This window comes from Apis cerana, linkage group LG10 (genome assembly GCF_029169275.1).
Source record: "Apis cerana isolate GH-2021 linkage group LG10, AcerK_1.0, whole genome shotgun sequence".
Lineage (NCBI taxonomy): Eukaryota > Metazoa > Arthropoda > Insecta > Hymenoptera > Apidae > Apis > Apis cerana.
Window position 1 is genome coordinate 3,440,368 of NC_083861.1, and position 20,359 is coordinate 3,460,726.

General features: G+C 22.2%; 2 protein-coding genes across 2 annotated transcripts; both read right to left on the reverse strand.

Annotated features, from left to right (window-relative positions):
- Positions 1-15: 15 nt before the first annotated feature.
- Positions 16-20,359, reverse strand: LOC108004373 (uncharacterized). Its single transcript, XM_062080725.1, has 25 exons — positions 19,808-20,359; positions 19,416-19,542; positions 17,956-18,062; positions 17,397-17,570; positions 16,755-16,912; positions 16,332-16,461; positions 13,827-13,928; positions 13,601-13,727; positions 13,036-13,142; positions 12,616-12,789; positions 11,823-11,971; positions 11,345-11,421; positions 9,668-9,762; positions 9,355-9,478; positions 8,711-8,817; positions 8,370-8,543; positions 7,968-8,098; positions 7,557-7,728; positions 4,240-4,309; positions 2,072-2,232; positions 1,868-1,994; positions 1,456-1,562; positions 1,195-1,368; positions 708-862; positions 16-625 (listed from the first exon to the last, which is right to left on the reverse strand). Exons 1-25 carry the CDS (start codon positions 19,898-19,900, stop codon positions 391-393), a joined length of 3,357 nt encoding a protein of 1,118 aa, XP_061936709.1. The 5' UTR covers positions 19,901-20,359; the 3' UTR covers positions 16-390.
- Positions 11,051-14,366, reverse strand: LOC108004374 (15-hydroxyprostaglandin dehydrogenase [NAD(+)]). The gene is made up of 7 exons (XM_017067240.3): positions 14,212-14,366; positions 13,827-13,928; positions 13,601-13,727; positions 13,036-13,142; positions 12,616-12,789; positions 11,823-11,971; positions 11,051-11,421 (listed from the first exon to the last, which is right to left on the reverse strand). The coding sequence occupies exons 2-7, from the start codon at positions 13,923-13,925 to the stop codon at positions 11,286-11,288; spliced, it is 792 nt and encodes a 263-aa protein (XP_016922729.3). The 5' UTR covers positions 13,926-13,928; positions 14,212-14,366; the 3' UTR covers positions 11,051-11,285.

The window sequence follows — 20,359 nt, forward strand, 5'->3', positions numbered from 1 at the left end:
AAAAAGACTTGATCGTATAAGGAAACAAGTCATATCATTATTATCATCAACAATTTAATTAATTAAGAAATTTCTTAAATACGATGGTGATTGATTTATATATAAAACATGATGTGTACACGCGTGCATTATCTGTATAAATACTTAACATTGTATTATCAATGATTAACAAATACCAAGTAGCTTGAACCTCTTTTCCTCAATTACTTTTAAGTAATCGAAGAAAATTCGATTTGATCATTCGTCACTTCAACTTTCTATTTGTTATTCCTAAGCTTTATCATACTAGGGAATTATTCAAACGAAAGGAAGTAAAAGAAGTCATCGCGATCTCAACAGAACTTCTTGGAGAACGCAGATCATCATGGCCATTTATGTTCCAGCGTTATGTCAAGCGCAGCTCATCAGACCTGTCAGTGTATTATCGCAAACTTCTCTTATAGGACCATCTCTTGTCCCTACTTTGGTTTCAATCACTGTAAAATTGTTTTTATATGTACGTCGCAAACTACGTGGATTTGGTACATAAACTTCATACGGAGTTCGACCATTTTCAATCACCCATATACTACCAGATTCTGCGACTCTCAAGATCGACATTAGACCTTGAGCTACCACATATGGACTGACAAAAGGAAAGACTTGATTAAAATTGATTTTCTTTTTGATTTAATTTTTTTTTTAATAAAAAATAAAAAAAAACTTACGTTTGTATTGATAGTTGTTCGAGAGTTTTTACAAAGTCTGCCTTCATAACACGAGAAAGTAATTTATTTGGACTATCCACTGTAAGCGCAGTTTCTGTCAAGCCAGGACATAAGGTTATCACACGAATACCAGTCTTTTCAATTTGGTAAGATTCCTAAAATAGATTCAAATTTATTCTTAAATTATATTCTTATTATTCAACATTTATTTTGTATGTTTTGCAGACTATTTCTAAAGTTAAAAAAAAAACCAGTATTCAATATGTTAGTATTGTTCATAAATTATCATGAAATCGAAAGAATTTTATTCAAAATTAGAATAAAAAACAAAATATTTTAAATAATTAATATTTAGTATAATTAATATCTTCTTAAAAAATTTATCTTTTTGTAGAAAAATTTCTTAAAAATTTTATCTTTTTGTAGAATATAGAATTAATACTAAACTCAGAAAAATATATATGATTTAAAATAACAAATATTTTACCGCGAGAGATTGTGAGAGTCCAATCATGGCATGTTTGGTGGCCGTGTAAACTGGAAGTTGAGCAGTGCTTTTAATATCTATATGTTGACTAACGTTCACTAAAGTTCCTCCATGTCCAAGTTGGTTTTTGCTTAAATATTTTATAGCCAATAATGCAGTACGAACCATTCCTCCCTAAGATATCAAATACAAGATTTCTCATTAAAAAAAAAGACACATACACACACAAATAGACAATAAAACGATCTCATTATCACTTACAATATTAACTGCTATTTCTTTTTCCCATCTTCGTTCGTCCAAAATACCAGCATTATTTATGACAATGTCAATATCATTCATAAAATTCAAAGCTTCCTCAAAAGCCGCTATGATATGTATAAAAATATTACAAATTGAAATTCAGACATCAGAATAAATTTATGATAAATTAATATTAAATAATAAATTATTATATTATTTCTTTTCTATCAAAAATTTATTTTGTTTTTAGATCAACGTCCAGTCAACTTCTTCATCATTATCGATTATTTAATGACGATTTATGAGTCATAAAAAATTATCAATGCGTTATTTATACTTTGATTTCTACATATAATACTATTTTATATACTTTTTTTTTTTTACATATAATACTTTGATTTCTACATATAATACTATATTTAACACTCACCAATCATAAGTTCGTGGTTAGAAACATCAGCATGAATGAAGAGCACTTTTTTTTCTCCGCAGGATTTCTCTACACTTAGTTCTATTCGTTTACCGATTTCCTTATCAATATCTAATATAGTTATTTTCTAAAAATTTATTCAAATTAAATGATAAGTTGAAATTTTATATTATATTTTTGAAATTAATTTAAGAAAACACTTACATTTGCACCGTGTTTCAAAAAATGATTCATAAATGCATTTCCTAAACCCGCAGCTCCGCCAGTTATAAGCACGTTCTTACCAGAAACGAGACCGTATATTGCTTCTATTTCTTTCGCTTTTTCAGACGCGGAAGATTGTCTTCTTTTATTATTTTCGTTCTCTGCAAAATTTATATGACATTCAATATATTATTTTACGTGGTAAACTTGCATAAAAATTCTTATATAAATTAATATTTTAATATAAATTAAAAAATATTTAACATTGCTTCAATACTATAATATTTTACATGTTATAATTAATTTCATTCTCCAATTAACAATGTTTATTTTTATTACAGATTTTTATTATTTTTATATTTTATATTTATGAAAATAACTGGTTAATTTAATTATTTGAACAAATTGAAAAATTCTACGTAAAACAGTAGGTTATTTTTATTGAAATAAACTGAAATCATTCGATTGAACGGTTTTCTGAAAATATTGTTTATTTCATTGATTCTAGGAGTACGCAGAAAAACGTACCCATTTTTATTCAAAAGAAATCGTAACTGAATCGAATATACGAGATAGTGTTCACCAGAATTGGAGAGCACAAGACGAGGTCAACGTGTCTCGTTCTACTAAAGTTTGATCGGTTCTCGTTGATCCTATTTATATGCACAACAAGCTGTCATGATGATTTCTACAAACGCCACAATATGTATGTATAAATGAAACATGAATTTTTATCGTCAAGGGTGTCTCGTGGATAGATGATGAGAGGGGATCAATCATTTCTCTCCTCGCTTTATTTTTTTTTTTTTTTATGATGGATAATGAATCTCGAACAGTTGATAGTATATAATACATAATAGAATCTCTAATTAACCCTTGACATAGAAAGTAATTAATTCAGTTGCGAACTCGTATCGCGCGCTCCTTCGAAAAAAATTTCTACGTTAAAGCGGCGTCTGCCCTCGCGATAAACGCAATTACATCCTACTTGAATAATGGTAGTCCGTCGATAAAATTCTGATTTATTCCTGGTTGTATGCGCAGTTTTAAATATATACAGGTGAGAAATAAAATATATATCAATGAGGATTTTTGATTTAAATTTGAAGATAAAATTTAATTTGAATATGAATTTCTTTTTTTTTTCTTACATATTATCGTTCAATTTTTGCGCAGATAAAATGATCAAGTTCTTAAATAAAATATTTTAATATTTATAGCTTTATTGGAAATAATATTAATTTTAAAAATTTTTTGTCGAAAAGCAAAATTAAAATTATTACAATTAAAATATTTCATTGATTTTATATCTTTTTTTTATCGAAAGGAAATATATTGCATATTTATTATTAAATTCAATATTCAATTTTATTCTATTTATTTGTTTATTTATTTTGTTTTTTAAATATTATTTATATGATTTTTATAGCCTTTTTTTATAAATTAAAACTGTCTAGAATTAAAAGATCTAAATATTTTCCTTGACTCATCTTTTTTTATCTTTAAGGTTGTGAGAAAGATGTTAAAAAAATCTAGTATGTTAGTAGTTAATTTATTTTTTATTAGATAGAAATAATGATTATCTTATCAATGATTTTTATTTAATTTTTATATGAAAAAATATATAATACTTATCAAAAGCAGCATATTTTCTTCATTTTCTATATATTTTCCTTTCTTATTTTCATCATCATCTTTTCTTTTTTTATTTTATTTTCTTTTTCGGCAATTTTCAGCTTTGCTCTTCTTATTTTTTTTTCTTGTTCCATAATTTTCTTTTTTTTCTTATTTTCTTCATCTTTTTCTTTCTTTTTCTTTATTTTTTCTGCTTCTTTTTTTTTGTTCTCTTTTTCCTTTTTCTTGATCTCCTCTCTTTTCATTTTCTCTCTTTCTTTTCTCTCTTGTTCTTTTTTTTTCATGAATTCTTTTTTTTTCTTTTCTTCTTCTTTTTTTTTCTTTCTTCTTTCTTTTTCTCTTTCTATCATCTTCTTTCTCATTATTTTCTCTTTTTCTTCTTTCCTCATCTCTTCTTCTATCTTGCTTTTTTCTTCTTTTAGTATTTTCTCTCTTAAACTAATTTTTCATAATCCTCTTCTTATTTTTTTTTTTTTTTTTATAATAAACTACATTCACTATATACAATCACAATCGTATGTTGGAAAACGTACTTTCCGCGCGTGGCGTGCAATTGCGATAAACTGTCGACGTATACGCAGCTCGTGCTTTCCGACCTGTTATCTAAAAAAATCATGAATCATCATCATGAATGCATGATAAATTGAGACGAATCCACGCGTTCCAAAAGGCACACTCTGAATCCAGTAAGAATCGGTTTTTGTATTGAATTTCACTCCGTTTGATAAGCTGGAACGCGAATTCGATTTTTTCCCTCTCTTTTATATTATGCTCCTTTTTATATTATTTTTATATTATTTTTTTTTGTTTCAATTTATCTTTTCGTCCATTTTCTTTTCCTTTATTTCTTATCTGTCTTTCTTTCTTTCTTATGTTTTTTAATTTTTTCTTTTGTTTGTCTTTTTTTTTAACTTATATTTCTTTCATTTCATCTTTTTTTTTCCTTTTCTTCGTTTTTTTTTTTCTGTTAAATCGTTAGAGATATAGTATTTTATATCATAATATTGTATTTTTAATTTTGTATCATAAAAAAAATACTAAGGAATAACTTTACAAATATTTGAAAATAGCTTTTTAAAGTAACTTTCTTAAAGTATGGACATATGTTTAACAAATTTTGTAATTATTGTATAAAGATGAAAAAAAGAGATAATTATAATGATTGTTCGAAATATTGTTATTTCTTATCTCTTGTTTCATACTTCATACTGATGCGCTAATGATGCGCTATATATGTGCATTGTTGATAATTATGGGATCATATTTAGTATAATTTACATTTAAAATTATAATAATAATTCAATAACGTTCGATAAAGATATATAAATTCAAAGAATAAAGATAATAAATCAAGACACAACAAACAATCAAAATTAACATTCTCTTTTATTCATTTCAATTGAAGATATTTCGGAAAATATTTATAAATAGATAAATATAAATTATTTATTTGTATTCTTCAAATTTATTACTATAGGATAGTAAAAAAATGTTTTACGTCATTTTTAGATTTTAAAATAGATTTTAGAATCAAAATTCCCTAAAAAAATAATTTTTATAAATTATTCATTTTTTTTTAATTTTTACAATAATTTTATCAAATATTCTGCAATTTTATCTTCATTTTTATTTTTAATTATCTATATTAAAAAAAAATAGAGAAATGTATAAAATTATATATATATTTATATTATATTATATTTATATATATATAAAATTATAAAAGAAATCTATTAAATTTAGTCTCTTTAAAAAATTTCTATTATTTAAATTTCATATCGATGACAAATTCAATTAATATCAAACTCTTATAAGTTTTTAAAAAATATTTTTCAAAATTATTTTTCAATTTGTATTTATTATTCTGTAATGATAAATGCTCATTCTTTAGAGATAAATATTATTGACTAGTGTTATACTTATTTCTTGATATCTTTGTAGATTTTAAATGGTAAAAAAATGGTATGTTATTAGGTTATCGTTTATTCGACCTAACGAATTCTTTCTTTTTTCGTCTTTCATGACCAATCATATAATAATTTTATTTCGTATCAAACGGTGTAACTACGTATATATTAAATATATAAAATAATCACTTTTTCAAATGAGGTTACGTCAAATCTTTTATAAATATCTTAGTCTTGATACGAATTTAATATAAATATAATTTTATTGATAATTTTATTTGCTTCAATAGATTTTAAAAAAATATAAATATAAAAAAATTTTTTAATTAAAATTATAATTTTTATGAATGATAGATATAAAATACTTAGATTTTTTTAGAAGATATTAGTACAAAGATTTTTAATGCGAACTAAGAATTGATAACTTATTTATTTTAATATAAATACACTATCATATTTTTCATTATCATTATATATTAGATTATTTCTTATTCCATATGAAAAATATTACAAAAAAGAGACAAAATAATTCAAATAAAAATTGGAAAACACTGCTAGTGACTTCAAATTTTTAGTGAATTTATAGTTAAGTATCTTATACGATTGATAGATGTCGCCAGAAGTATTAGAAGAAACGAATTTAATTATTTCTTAGTTCAAATGTTTTTTTTTTTTCTTTTCTTTCTTTTCTTTCTTTTTTTTTTTTATAAATAAAAGATAAAAGATTCAAATTAAAGTTCAAATGAATCGAAATGATATTTCGGTAATCAAATTTATAATCGTCTTTGGTAAATTAATATTGCAGTGTTGGTAAAATATTTTTTGCATCACAAAGAGTATATCCCATACAGTAATAAATGTTTAATAATTTTTTCACGATTAAACTTTTTTTATATATATGTACTATACAGCAATTTTTTTGAAAAAATATAAAGAAATGTATGCAATTATTTAAAAATTCTTCAATATTTGTGATAGGTTTCTGAATTAATCTTTAATAGAAATTTATAATAATTTATAGGAACAATTTGGTATAAATCTTTATTTGATGAACAGGGAATTTTATAAAATAAATTTAACAGCATATTCATATATTTTGCATTAATCTACACATTTTTATTTAAAATTTTTATATATCATTTATATTTATATTTTATTTTTTGATAAAAAATTTGTAAAATCATTTCAAGTTTTGAACAACTAATTATTGTATCGCGTTATATTGCTTATGTTCTGAAGAATATCAATAGAAAAGTGGGCGTTTTTTTTGTTAAATTTTTTTTTAAATATTGATTCATTTCAAATGTTTTTGCGATCACGTACAAAGAAAATTGTATTCAATATAATTACTTTGATAGATGTTTTCTTATCTATGTTTACCGGATGTGTTCTTAACTTATTAAATAGAAAAATCAAATAATTTATGAGAAATTTCACCCTCAATTATTATTAGGATAATATATAAGACAAATGTCTTTTTATTTGAATAGATAAATAAATTTGTGTGTGTGTGTGTATTTTTTTCCTATATTTTATGAATATTCAAAAATTAAAGAATAATTTTTCAAATCAAAATAAAAATTAAGAATAAAAGATTTTGTTTTTAACTTTACTTTCTAATTATTATTAATTCAAAATATTTTTAGACAAAATCAAATTTTCTTATACGAACGAATTAAGTAGAGTAGCTCAAGCAATAAGACAATAATTCTGAAATCCAATAGCAGTTCCATATTATTCCAAGTTATAAAAAATTACAATATATGATTTGAGAATCATTATATTTCTCGCTATTTGAAATATTTTCATTCATTTATGAAAGTTTGCTCAGGAATATTTTTTGATAATTTTCAATAAATAAAAAAATAACATTAAAAATAATATCCATTATGTACAAAATATATATCTTTATTTACAAGTATTGACAAGTATTTACAAGTTTAATTTATCTGCAATTTAGATTCATTTTCATCCAATATGAAATCATCATTCTTTTGCGGTAAACTATCGAATAATTGTATCTCGTACACAGGTTTCCCATCTTCACTGATCCAAATACTTCCATTTTGGGCACATCTTAGCACATAAACTAATCCATGTGCGACACTGAGCATTCTAATATAAAAAAATACTTTAATTGATTGTATACTATAATATTTTAATAAAAAAATGAAAGAATTTCTAAATTTCTTTATTTTTTAAAACATTTTTAGAGAGATTCAAATTCTAAATATCAAGAAAAGGAAAAAATTTAAATGCAAAAATGAAATTAAAAATTTTTATATTAGAACATCAATAAATGAAAATTTATTCTATCTAAAATATGTACCAAATATTCTTCTATATTAAAATACCTTCTAAAATACTTCTGTATTACATCATCATGTGGAATGTTGTTCTCTAAATTTTTCACATCGATAATTTGAGGAAGTTCAGGGCACATGACTAATATTTTTACTCCAGTTCTTTTATAATGATATGGTTGCTGCAAAATCAAACTTATATTAAAATTATCAATATTAAAATTTCATAGAATTTAATTGCATCAAACCTTTGTAATAAATAAATAATATTAATTAATTGAACTAGTAAAGTATTGACATAAGTATAGACATAAAATTGAATCAGGAATAATTTAGTAGGCATCTGAGAGAAAATACATAATTATGCTTATAAAATATTATTCAAAGTCTTAGAAAATTGAGAATAAAATTTTAGAAACTTGAGAATGTGAAGTTTCTCTGTGAAAAACTTACCGCAAAAGAACGACTGAAGCTAACCACAGCATGTTTCGTGGCTGAATATACTGGTAGTTGAGGTGCAGCATAGAGACCAGCCAAAGATGATATGTTTACTATAGCACCTCCTTTGCCTCCAAGATCCTTTTGCATTTGTTGGATTCCTAGAAGCGTTGCACGTATCACTGAAGTCTAAACAAAATGTTCTCAATTAATGAATTGCAATCATAAAGATATTTTTACATGTTCTACATCATATCATAAAAAAATGCACATTTGCTTTATTTAATTTTTTTGATATAATATTTTGGATTGCATCGAAAAAAATGTTTTATTCGAAAAATAACATTTTTGCTTACCACATTTACGTCAATACTTTTTATAAAATCAGTTTCGTTCATTACATCAGCATTATTTACTAAAATTTCTAATCCACCAAGTGCCTTCACAGCTTTTTTAAACGTATCTATTAATAAAAAAAAAAAATTAATATTTCAAATATATATAATATTAATGCTTGTATGTAGAGATAATAGTAATATAATTATTTTATGAATAATGATGTTTTATCTATTATTCATAAAAGTTTTTGTATATCTTATAAAAAAATTATTTTTACAAAAATAGATCACTATTGTACAATAAATATATTTACTTATTAAAATATAAAATATTAACTTTGCAGTTAAATTTTGTAGTACTTTATTTTAATAAAAATAGTCTTTAGATATGACCTATATAAAAATTCTTGGATTATTTTAAATTTATAAATGGTGTCCTTTGATTAAGATATTAATTTTAAAAATAAGTGGCACCAATGTTAAATTTTGACATGGAATTTTTATTAATATTACATCTATAAATTTTATTATTTCTATAATTCTTATTTTTTTGTCCTTTGAATAAATATTTATCTATCGTTTTTATTTCTTATCGTGATAGGTCTTGAGTTTTTTAATTTATCTAATTTTAAATTTATAAAATTATACTTTATAAAAGATACCATCGAATTCAGAATTGTTTGCAATGTTACAATGGTAGAATATAGTACGGTTGCGTCCGAATTCTTTATTTAATATATCCACTGTTTCCTTGCCTGATTCTTCGGTATCTATCATCGCTATTATCTAAAATCATTTTTCATAGATTAGCATATTCCTGTATTAAATTATTTAAATGTTTCATAAACATTTTTATTTATATATTTTACATCTTCATACGAAACATTTTATTCTAAATTCTAGATGTATTATTTTATGCAAATTGATTTATGAATTTAAAAATATATTTTCTCATTTATTTTATCAATTACTTACAGATGCTCCATTTCTCAGCAATTCTCTGCTAATAGTTAAACCTAATCCACTTGCCACTCCTGTCATGATAACTCTTTTATCTTTGATCTGCATTTTTTTTTATATTACCTCTTTCTTCCTAAAAAAAGTAGAAATCTTAATGATAAATAAATATAACAAATATTTTGATACGTTTAATTTTTGTATACACTACTTCTATTTGTTGTACACTTCGATGACACTTTCCCTTTTTTAAAAGATACAATCTTATACTTTATTAATTATACACTTTAAATAATATAAATAACTTTTTTATGACCTAAAAATATATTTTATCTTTCCAATAGAAACGAATTGATCGATTTAATATCCGATATGTTAAATTTGGAATTTTCATGGAACAATTTCGTATAATTTTTACTATTTTGATTCATTTACAAAGATAGAAATTAGAATTGTGGAGAGATAAAATTATTATTACGTTAAAGAGAAACGAGAGTCAAAGAGCGAAACAGTCAGAATTTTAATAGTCGTTGGTTATGATACATTATTGGAAGGTTTCTATCAAAGATGATAAGAAAGAAACTTGTTGCTTTCATGTCATGATCTTCGACCTATTTTGCGTCATGATGATTAATGAAAACATGTTTTCCATTATCAGTTCAAATTTTCATTGCAACACATGTTACTTTGATCTGTTACTCCCTAAAAAATTACTGAATTAGTATTGTATTAACTAATTTCTTTCTCTTTTTTCGTTTTAGATAAATTACAGTGTAATTATAATTTGATAATAATTTCTCTCATTTTCGCTTCATATTAGTTAATATTTAATATTAAATCCTCTTTGTTATTTTTATGTTAGCAATTTTTTTATAATTTTATATAAAATTTAATATTTATTAATTTTTTAAAATTTAATATTTATTTTAAATTATTCTTGTTTTGTATCTTCGAGCTCGATTACATAAAATATAATTGAATGTGTATTGAAGAACTAAAAATTATCGAGCAATTTTGGCAAGAATTTTGTAGAAATAAAAGATTTAATGAAAATGTAATAGGATTCATGTCTTGCAACAAAATTTTTGGATTTTGGATATTAAATGAGCCATTTTATCTTTTCAATATTAAATTAAATTATATGTTAACATCGAAAAGAATTTTTTATTATTTTTTTATTACATCATTATAATAAATATTAATAATCGACACTCGCATGATCAACTTACGAAATTTTTTGAATATAATAATCAATCTCAAGATACGTATTTATTATATTTTATAATTTTATAATTTTTATTCTAATTTTAAAATATAAAAATAAAATATAAATAAATTATAACAGTTTAATAATAATTTTTAGATGAAAATTTTTTAGGTAAAATATAATTTGATAATAAATTAGACAATAAATTCATTACAATTTTATTTTTTCGATTTAAAGAAAAAAATATATAAATTGTTATTTTATCTTTGTTTTCTTTGGATATAGAGACAATTGATAACAAAATTTATTTTAATAAAAAACAATAATATAAAATGATTAACAATTAATAATTATAACATTTTTTTATAACATTTTTTTATTCTATATAAAATAATTTTTCTTTTTCTATAACTATAGTTAAGGAGACCTTTATAATTGAAGTTCTATTTTCTTCAATGGAGGGAATTCAACAGCATAAGGTTGTTTACCTTCTTTAGAAACCCATACAGCTTCATTTTTGCCTTTCTCAATAAGTTTTACCATAGCATCTCCAACATGTTCTGGCCTAAAAGTAACATAAAATGAATATAAAAAATATTGACAATATCATTCATATTATATGAAATAGTTTTATCATTCATATTTATTTATATCATATCTTCATTATTATATTACATTTTATCTTATCATATCTTATATTTTTTTTTCCATAAAATTTTTTATTTTAATCTATAAGAAAGTTTTCAATAATTTCAAAATCGAAGATCTTTTAAAGCCTACTTCATTCTCCTAATATAAATTATTTAAAAAAAAATTTTTCAGGAAAAAATATAACAAATAATTGAATAAGTATTGTTGGAAGAAGTATATTATTATAATATAAAATATTAATATAGTTCTATGTAATCTTTTTTTTTTACACAAAATCTTTCAAATTGTTCATGTAATATTTAAAATTTCACTTACGTTTGCGGGATGTCTTTTCCTAAGCAGTTATAAAAATCATTTTGCGTGACAAAATCAAAAGATTTAGAAAGAGGATCCTCAAGTAAAGTCGTAGTTGTAACACCAGGGCACATTATAAGAACGCGAATTCCAGTATTATTGTAGTATCTCTAAAATGATTGGAATAAATGTGTGAATTAATAGGAGAACATTAAATTAAAGAAAATATTCTTTGATTTCTTATATCTTTGAGAGAAATTTTATTATATAATTAACTTTTGGAATATTTGAAGTCGATTATCAATATAATTCAATAGCCTAATGATTATATTTTTAATTTTGCATTACAGAAAAATATTGGATTAATTGAATTCTTTTCTTTTCTTATTATAATCTCTATATTTAAAAAATAAAAATATATAAGTATAGTAAAAATAAACGGTTAATCTAATATTTCTCTTCAAAAATCCTTGCAAAATTGAAAAATCGAAATATTCAATCCAAATATTTATTATTATAACATCTGAAAAATATTAAATATTATAACATCTAATTAATAAAATTTAAATCATAGATGTTAATTAATTAAAGAAAAAAATTTCAAGTTAGTTGGTTAGTTGTTTTCATAAGCAGATATCTATTATCTATTTATCTATCTTTCTAGATATTGTTTCATTTAATATCTATATCATAAACAAATTGTGATCAGTCCATAAAATTAAAAATTTTCCATCTTGTCGATTATTAATATTCTAAAATATTTAATGTTTCTAAAATATTTCTAAAATAATTAAGATAATTTAAATATATGTACCGCTAAGCAACGACTGAATGCCAATACATAGTGTTTACTAGCACAGTAAACAGGATTACAGTATATAATATCTAGAGCCACGATCGATGCAATATTTACTATAGTGCCACCTTTACCACCTTTGAGCTTGCTCATATGATCAAAAGCGAGCAATGATCCTTGGATTACACCATTCTAAAATTAAAAAGAAAAAGAAATTATGAAATATTTAGAAAATAATTTCATTAGAGGACTATATTGATATTCGTCAACATTATAGAAATATCAAATCTATAGAAATAGGTCAATTAAACTCGTTTCTTTTAAAAAGCAAATATGTATATTTAAATCAAATTTTTATATTACGTGAAGATTTATAAAAGAAATCAAAATAATGTTTTTTGAATCTTTGTTTCTTTCTGAAAAGTACATTTTACTTACGACATTTATAGATACAGTTTGGTCCCATTTTTTGTCGTTGTATATACCAGCATTGTTAATGACAATATCTAAGCCTTTCAAATCGCTCACAACTTTTTTAAACACCGCTACAAAAATATAATTTTTAATGAATTAAATATTCAATAAAATATATTTTTTCATCGATGATTATTTCCAATCATTTTATATTACTTTCATTTATATTAAGAATTCTTGAGAATATAAAACATCAATTGAATATATTAATACTTTAGAATCGTAATACTATGTTATTCGTAATACTATATAATTATTCTATTATTAAATGAATTTTTATTATTATTAATCTATTCTATTAAATGAATCTCATTTTATTATTGTTTCACTTTATCTTCATTGTAAAATTAAATCGTTTATAATTCAATAATGAAATAAACATACTTTTATATATTAACTTTTTTATTTCAAAAATGAAAAATTTACGTAAATATAATATAAATAAATAGTATAATTTAGTTTTTTTGAAAAATAAAAGAATTGAAATAATATATTTTATGAAATTAGAATTAATTAAAACATAAAATACCTTCGAATTCATTAATTTTGCTCACGTCACAAACATAGAATATCGCTTTGCCCTTTCCAAATTCTTTTTCCAAATTATTTACCGATTGTTGACCAGGGGAAGAGCTCAAATCGAGAAGAGCAACGCACTAATAATTACATCAATAATTTTAATATTTAATAATTAGTGAAATAATTTATTTGTGAAAAGTATATTTTCTGATATAATTTTTTTAAAAATAATTAACCTTTGCTCCATTTTCTAACAATCTTTTAGCATAGATTAAACCAAGTCCAACCGTTCCACCGGTGATCAAAGCTGTTTTGTTCTTGATATTGTCTGTCATGATCTATAAAAAAAATTTTTGTTCGTATAAAATTTTATATCTGAATAAATTTTAATTTTTAATATCATTTTATTAATCGTTAATCAAATTCGTTAATCAAATTTCGTTAATCACACTTTCTTTTATTAAAATTATTATTATTATTGTGTGTTATCAAACGATCGTAAAAAATCGAACCAAAATCTTTAGAAATTAATGTTTCAATATTTGAATTAGAAAAAAAAATAAGAAAAAAATAAAATTCAAAAAAAAGAAAATAATAACAATAATAATAACATCCACTCACCAAGAATTTAAAATTTAAAATTTAATATAATTATATAATTTATGGAATTTATTATGAATTTATTTCAAATAATTGATGCGAACGGTATCGTTCCTGACTAAGAAATGAACTGTTGCTATATGCGTACATTAAATTAAATATATATTTCTGACAGCATTTATATCTACACATATACATGAGTACATATGACACGTGATACAAAGTAAGATTTCTTTTAAATAGTTTATGTTTTAGTGATGGAAAAATTTGTACATATCTATAGATATACACAATTTGCTAAAACTAAATATATCAAATAATTGATAAATAAATAAATAGTAAAATAAATTATTAATTATTGTTTGATACATTTCATTTATTAATACTTTTGTAATTATTTTTTTTTTGCAATCATTAGATATAAAAAAAATTACCAAATATTATCAAATATGAATTAAATATAAACAAATTATATATTAAATATAAATTATATTTTGCTTATTTTATTATATCATTTATAATTTTTTTGAGGATTCAACTTGGGTTAAAAATATATATATTAGATCGATTATCATCAATATTCTTTCAGTATTTTTAAAAATATTAAATTAATGAAGGATTAAAAGATTGGAGGAAAGATTAATATTTCAATCCTTTTGAGATTAATAGAATAATAGATTTTCAAAGATTATATATTTTTATATATAATAATTATAATATAATATATATATACATTATATTATATATATATATATATATATATATATATAAAACTATAATATTATTATATTCTAATATTATATTACAGTTACATATAACTATACACATGTATAATTTTAGTTATATAATGAATGCCATTAACTTTAAAATTACTAAGTTGTTTATGCAAAAAAACTAATTATATTTATCTTTATTTAAATAAAATTTTACATGTGCATATATTCCAATAGAAATGATTCAATTATTGATAAATATATATATTAAATATATATTAATAATAATATAGTAATGTTAAATATAAATCACATATTATTATTACATAAATTATATTTTTTAATTAAATATATTAATTAATTGAATTAATTAAATATAATTTTATTTTTTATACTTATCTAGTTCAATTTAATTGCAATAATATTCCAAAGATGGAGAAATTTCAGAAAACAACGAAGAAAAATTCATATAATAAAATGTTAAGAGAAAAAGCAAAAATGAATTCAATAAAAAAATAACAAAAATAATGAGTAAAATATTTATTTTCTCAAATTTTAATAAAGAAATAAAATATAAAACATATATTTGATAATATCATATAATGTGGAGGGTTTTGATATAATCACTAAAAATAAATTAATTTTTATTGATAAATGTTATCAATTTAATAATTAATATAATTTATTGTAAATTATTATAATATAATACACCACATATTAGTAGTGATTATTATTTAATATTTTTTAATATTTAATATTACATTTAATATTTAAATATGTAATTAGTACTTTATTGTTAATAATTATTGTATTGTATTACATATTAATATATTTATATGTTTAATTTTATATATTAGACAAATTTTCAAAATATAATTATATATATTTTATATATTTGTATATTTTTCACATATATTATGTGATTTTTATTTATTTATTGTTTATTTTGCAAAATCAGTAATATAATTATCTTATCATAAATTAAAATATTTCTTTTGAAAATATTTTTTTTAAATTCGATAATATAAAGCAATTCGATCGATTTATTTTATTTTATCATACAATAAATTTTCAGTGATATGCTATAGAAATAAAATATAAATAAAATATTGAATATAAAATATTTTCAATCACAAAAATCTCAATACTCCTTTGAGAAAATTCTGCATTAATTATGAATTATCAATTCAAATATAATTTTCAATTAAAAAAATATAGTTTATTATAAATTTTTAATAAACATTAAATAATCATTTAATATTGATTCGAATCTTTCACAAATAATAAATTAATAAATGTTATAATAATAACATAAAAAATAACATAAATAATAATTAATAAATGTATAATATGTAAATTATAAATTATCAACTAAATTAATAACAAATTAATTGTTTAGACCAGATTTATCTCTGATTTCATTTATATAGAGACTTTTAAAGTAGTATAATTAGGGAATTCAATTGCATAAGGAGGTTGATTATTTTCGATAACGAATATTGCGCCATTCGCTCCCTGCTCGATTAATTGGATAATGGCACTTGCTACGTGTTCTGGCCTGTTAACAAATATTATTATATTTAAATGAAATTAATAATATTTAAATTAATATTTATGAATATTAATTGATATATATTATTAAAAACTTATTGAGAACATTAATTCAATATGCAATTTTTAATATTAATATCTTTGAATTTTAATATTTTTTACATTTCAATTATTTTAAAAATAGTACAATATATAATTATCATATTTTAAGTGAAATTATAATTAATAATTAACATAAATATATTTTAATATTTTTCTTTTAAATTTTATCTTTTAATTATAATGAAAAAAATTATTTACGGTTGTTTTTGCATATTGACCATCGCCATAGCCGCTGTTTCTTCGTCGAGAAGATCCATAGCATGTTCTTTGGTGGACATGAATCTGGCAGCCATAGCTGTGGTTGTCAATCCAGGACATATCGTCAACATGCGGATGCCAGTTTTTTCATAATAATGCTTTGGTTTTTTAAAAAAAAAAAACTATTTTAATATTTCAAGGTAAAAATTTTAAATTTATATAAAGTACTTTAAAAATAGATAGTTAAAATTTGATGTCATATTTTTTTCTTTTTGAAAAGTATTTATATTTTGAAAAGAGAGAAAAAAATGTTTATTTTTTTTTATTTTTTTACAAAATTAAATTTTAATTATTTAGTTCTGAAAATATTTTTCCATTCTATTAAGACAATATCTAAAATTGTAATGTTTATGATACAAATTTATATTTTTTAAATATTTTTTTTTAATTTTTATATAATTATATTTCTAAGATATTAAGATTGGATATATTAAATTCTTATCGGTTCTTATCATTTCTAAAATTCAAAATTCTAATTTTTCCCAAGAATTTTGTTCTCATACAAGATTATATTCATATATACGTGAATTTTTAAAAATTCATTTTTATACGAATATATAGAATTTTCATTCCATTTTTTACCTTCAATGATTGAGTGAATCCAACAATGGCGTACTGTGTTCCGCCATAAATAGGCGCTATAGGGATACCTTCGAGACCAGCTACAGAGGACATGTTCACGATAATACCACCATTGCCACCCTTATATTTTCCCATTGTGTGCAAGCCTAAGATAGTTCCATAAACGATACCTTTCTACCAATAGAAAACAATTGGTAAATTTTTCACATTTTTTGAATAAATAATATAATAATTTTGAATAATAAAATATAATAATGATAAGTTTACTATTCTAAAATATTAAGATTGAGCCATATTATTACAAATTCATAAATTGATAGTTTTTTTGATTTTTCTCGGAAAAAAATTTGTATTTATATTTTTAAGTTTTACAATAATTTTTGATTAATATATAAAAATTTATGATGATTTATAAAAATACGTAATTCTTTCATTATTTTTTTTTTTATTTTCATTTTTGTTTTAACTATTTCGATACTATAGATATTTTATATTTATATTTTATTATAATATTATTATAATATTATAATAATATAATAAAAAAGTATGGATTACTTACATAATTAATATCGACCATAATTTCCCAATCAGCATCATCCATAATACCCGCGATATTTACAAGAATGTTTAAAGTTTCATACGTGTCAATAACCTTCTTGAACGATTCTGTACACAATGTTTTTATTATATTATGTCATTAGTTGATTAAATTATTTAATTAAATAATATTAAATTGTTTGAAATAATAAAATAAAGATAGTTGTTAAAGCGTTTAAGAAATAAATACAAGTTTGATTAGTAAAATTTTCAAATATTAGATAGTACTTAAAAAAATATTAATTACGTAATGTTGTTATGATGTTCTGAGAAAATATAAAATAAATATTTTTAAATATTTGTTATGTAACAAACAAATATTCCATATATGATACACAATATACAATATGCAATAAAATATTATAATTACTTATTAAATATTTATAATACATAGTAATAATACATAGGCAAGTTTTGATATCTAAATTTTATTTCATATTTTTAGAAATTCATATTTCATTATATATTTATATATAAATTAGAATTTTGATTAATTTTATTTGTTTGTATTTATCAAAAACTTTTTATTTTTCTTTAATGATAAATATATATATATATTATAGCAATATATATTTTAACATATTACATTATATTAAACAAATAAGAAAATTTATTGATCAATCTAATACATGAAAAATATATATATAATAATAATATATAAAATAATAATATATAAAATATAAAATAAAAATTAAACAAGAATGATATTTATGATATATGAACTTAAGATAATAATATGAGATAATATGACAAATAAGATAATAGTATTACTTGAACAAGAATAAGTTGTACAAGAAAAGCAAATTAGAAGGACTTTAAATTTTTTATTAATAATTTATCTAATCAAACTAAATTATTTTATTAATTATTGTAACATGATAAATTGATGCAAACAAATAGACCGTTGAATAAGTAAAAAATAATAATACATACTAAAAGAAAAATAGAAAAAAAAGAAAATTGGTCTAAAATAGGAATGAAATAGAATATTATTAATAAAAAATAATTTTTAATGGCTTACTGTTTAAAGCATCATGTTATAGATCCAAGAAGATATCAAAACTTAATTTTTATAAAAAATTGCTAGTTTAATTATTTTAGTTTAGCTTACGTTAGTAGAAATTAAAATATTTCTAAAAAAATCTTATTATACAGTATTTATTATTAGTATTAATAGTATTATACAGAATATTAAAACAATAGGAAAATAAAAAAGATTTATTACTAATCTTATTACTATTTATTAGTAATCTAAATTAAAATTTCCAGCCAATGTCATCTATTTATATTTATCTTAAATAAATAAATCTTTTTTTCTGATTTCTCTTTAACTGATACAAAAAGATCAATAGATCAAGGGAACATCGTACATAACGCGATCTTTCCATATTTTCTTTTATTTATTTAATAATTTTCAATTACCTTGAAATTGCTCGTTCTTTGATACATCACAGACAATAAAAATGGCTCTGTCCTTTCCAAACTCGTTGTTCAAATCTGCAGCTGCGCTCTCACCACCAGAATCGCTTAAATCCAACAGAGCCACCGCCTGAATCACATAAATGAAACTGAAGATAAAGATAATAATTAAATCGCAAAGGATATATCGAGAAAAATATTTATTCGACTATACAATATTTTTCACAAATAATCACAAATGCTTATACTTCATCCAACTTTGAGGTGAATGTAAAATATCTTTTTCTTATTACAAAGAATCATCACATGAAAATTCGTAATGTTACACTTGAAGTGAATATACGAATCCAGCATAAGATCAATATTTAAGCAAATTAATATTTCAAATTTTATACCTTCGCCCCATTTCGAAGTAGCTTACGAGCGGTGCAGAAGCCAATTCCGTTCGCACCACCGGTTACGATCGCGATCTTACCCTCGATGCTCATGATCGATCGCAGAAAAAGGAAACGGATGGCGGCCCTGTTTTTATTTCTTCCAGCTGGATAACAACAGTGGTTTTCGTGGCGTGCACGCGCGAAGCCTCGCCTCACGAATATATCCCACGACCGAGGGCCTCCACGGCGACACGGAGGCGAAGGTGAAACACGAGAAATCGGGAATCAATCGTACGAGATTGAATGTCTCCCGCGGATAATCCGATGGGATAACGTGACCGCCGTAAACAGGATCGAATTTACGCCGATCGATGGAAAGTTGGGCGCGAGGTGGCACGGTATCATGGTATTGATGTTTATATGGATTTATTGAGTTACCGTGCAACGTTTCAGATCTCTGTTGTCCACGTGGCGACAGACAGTAATTTTGTATGATTGGAACAAAGATAGAAGGACGGAGGAGGATGGAGGTGAGAGGAATGGAATTGCGAAGGAAACGGGTTGACCATT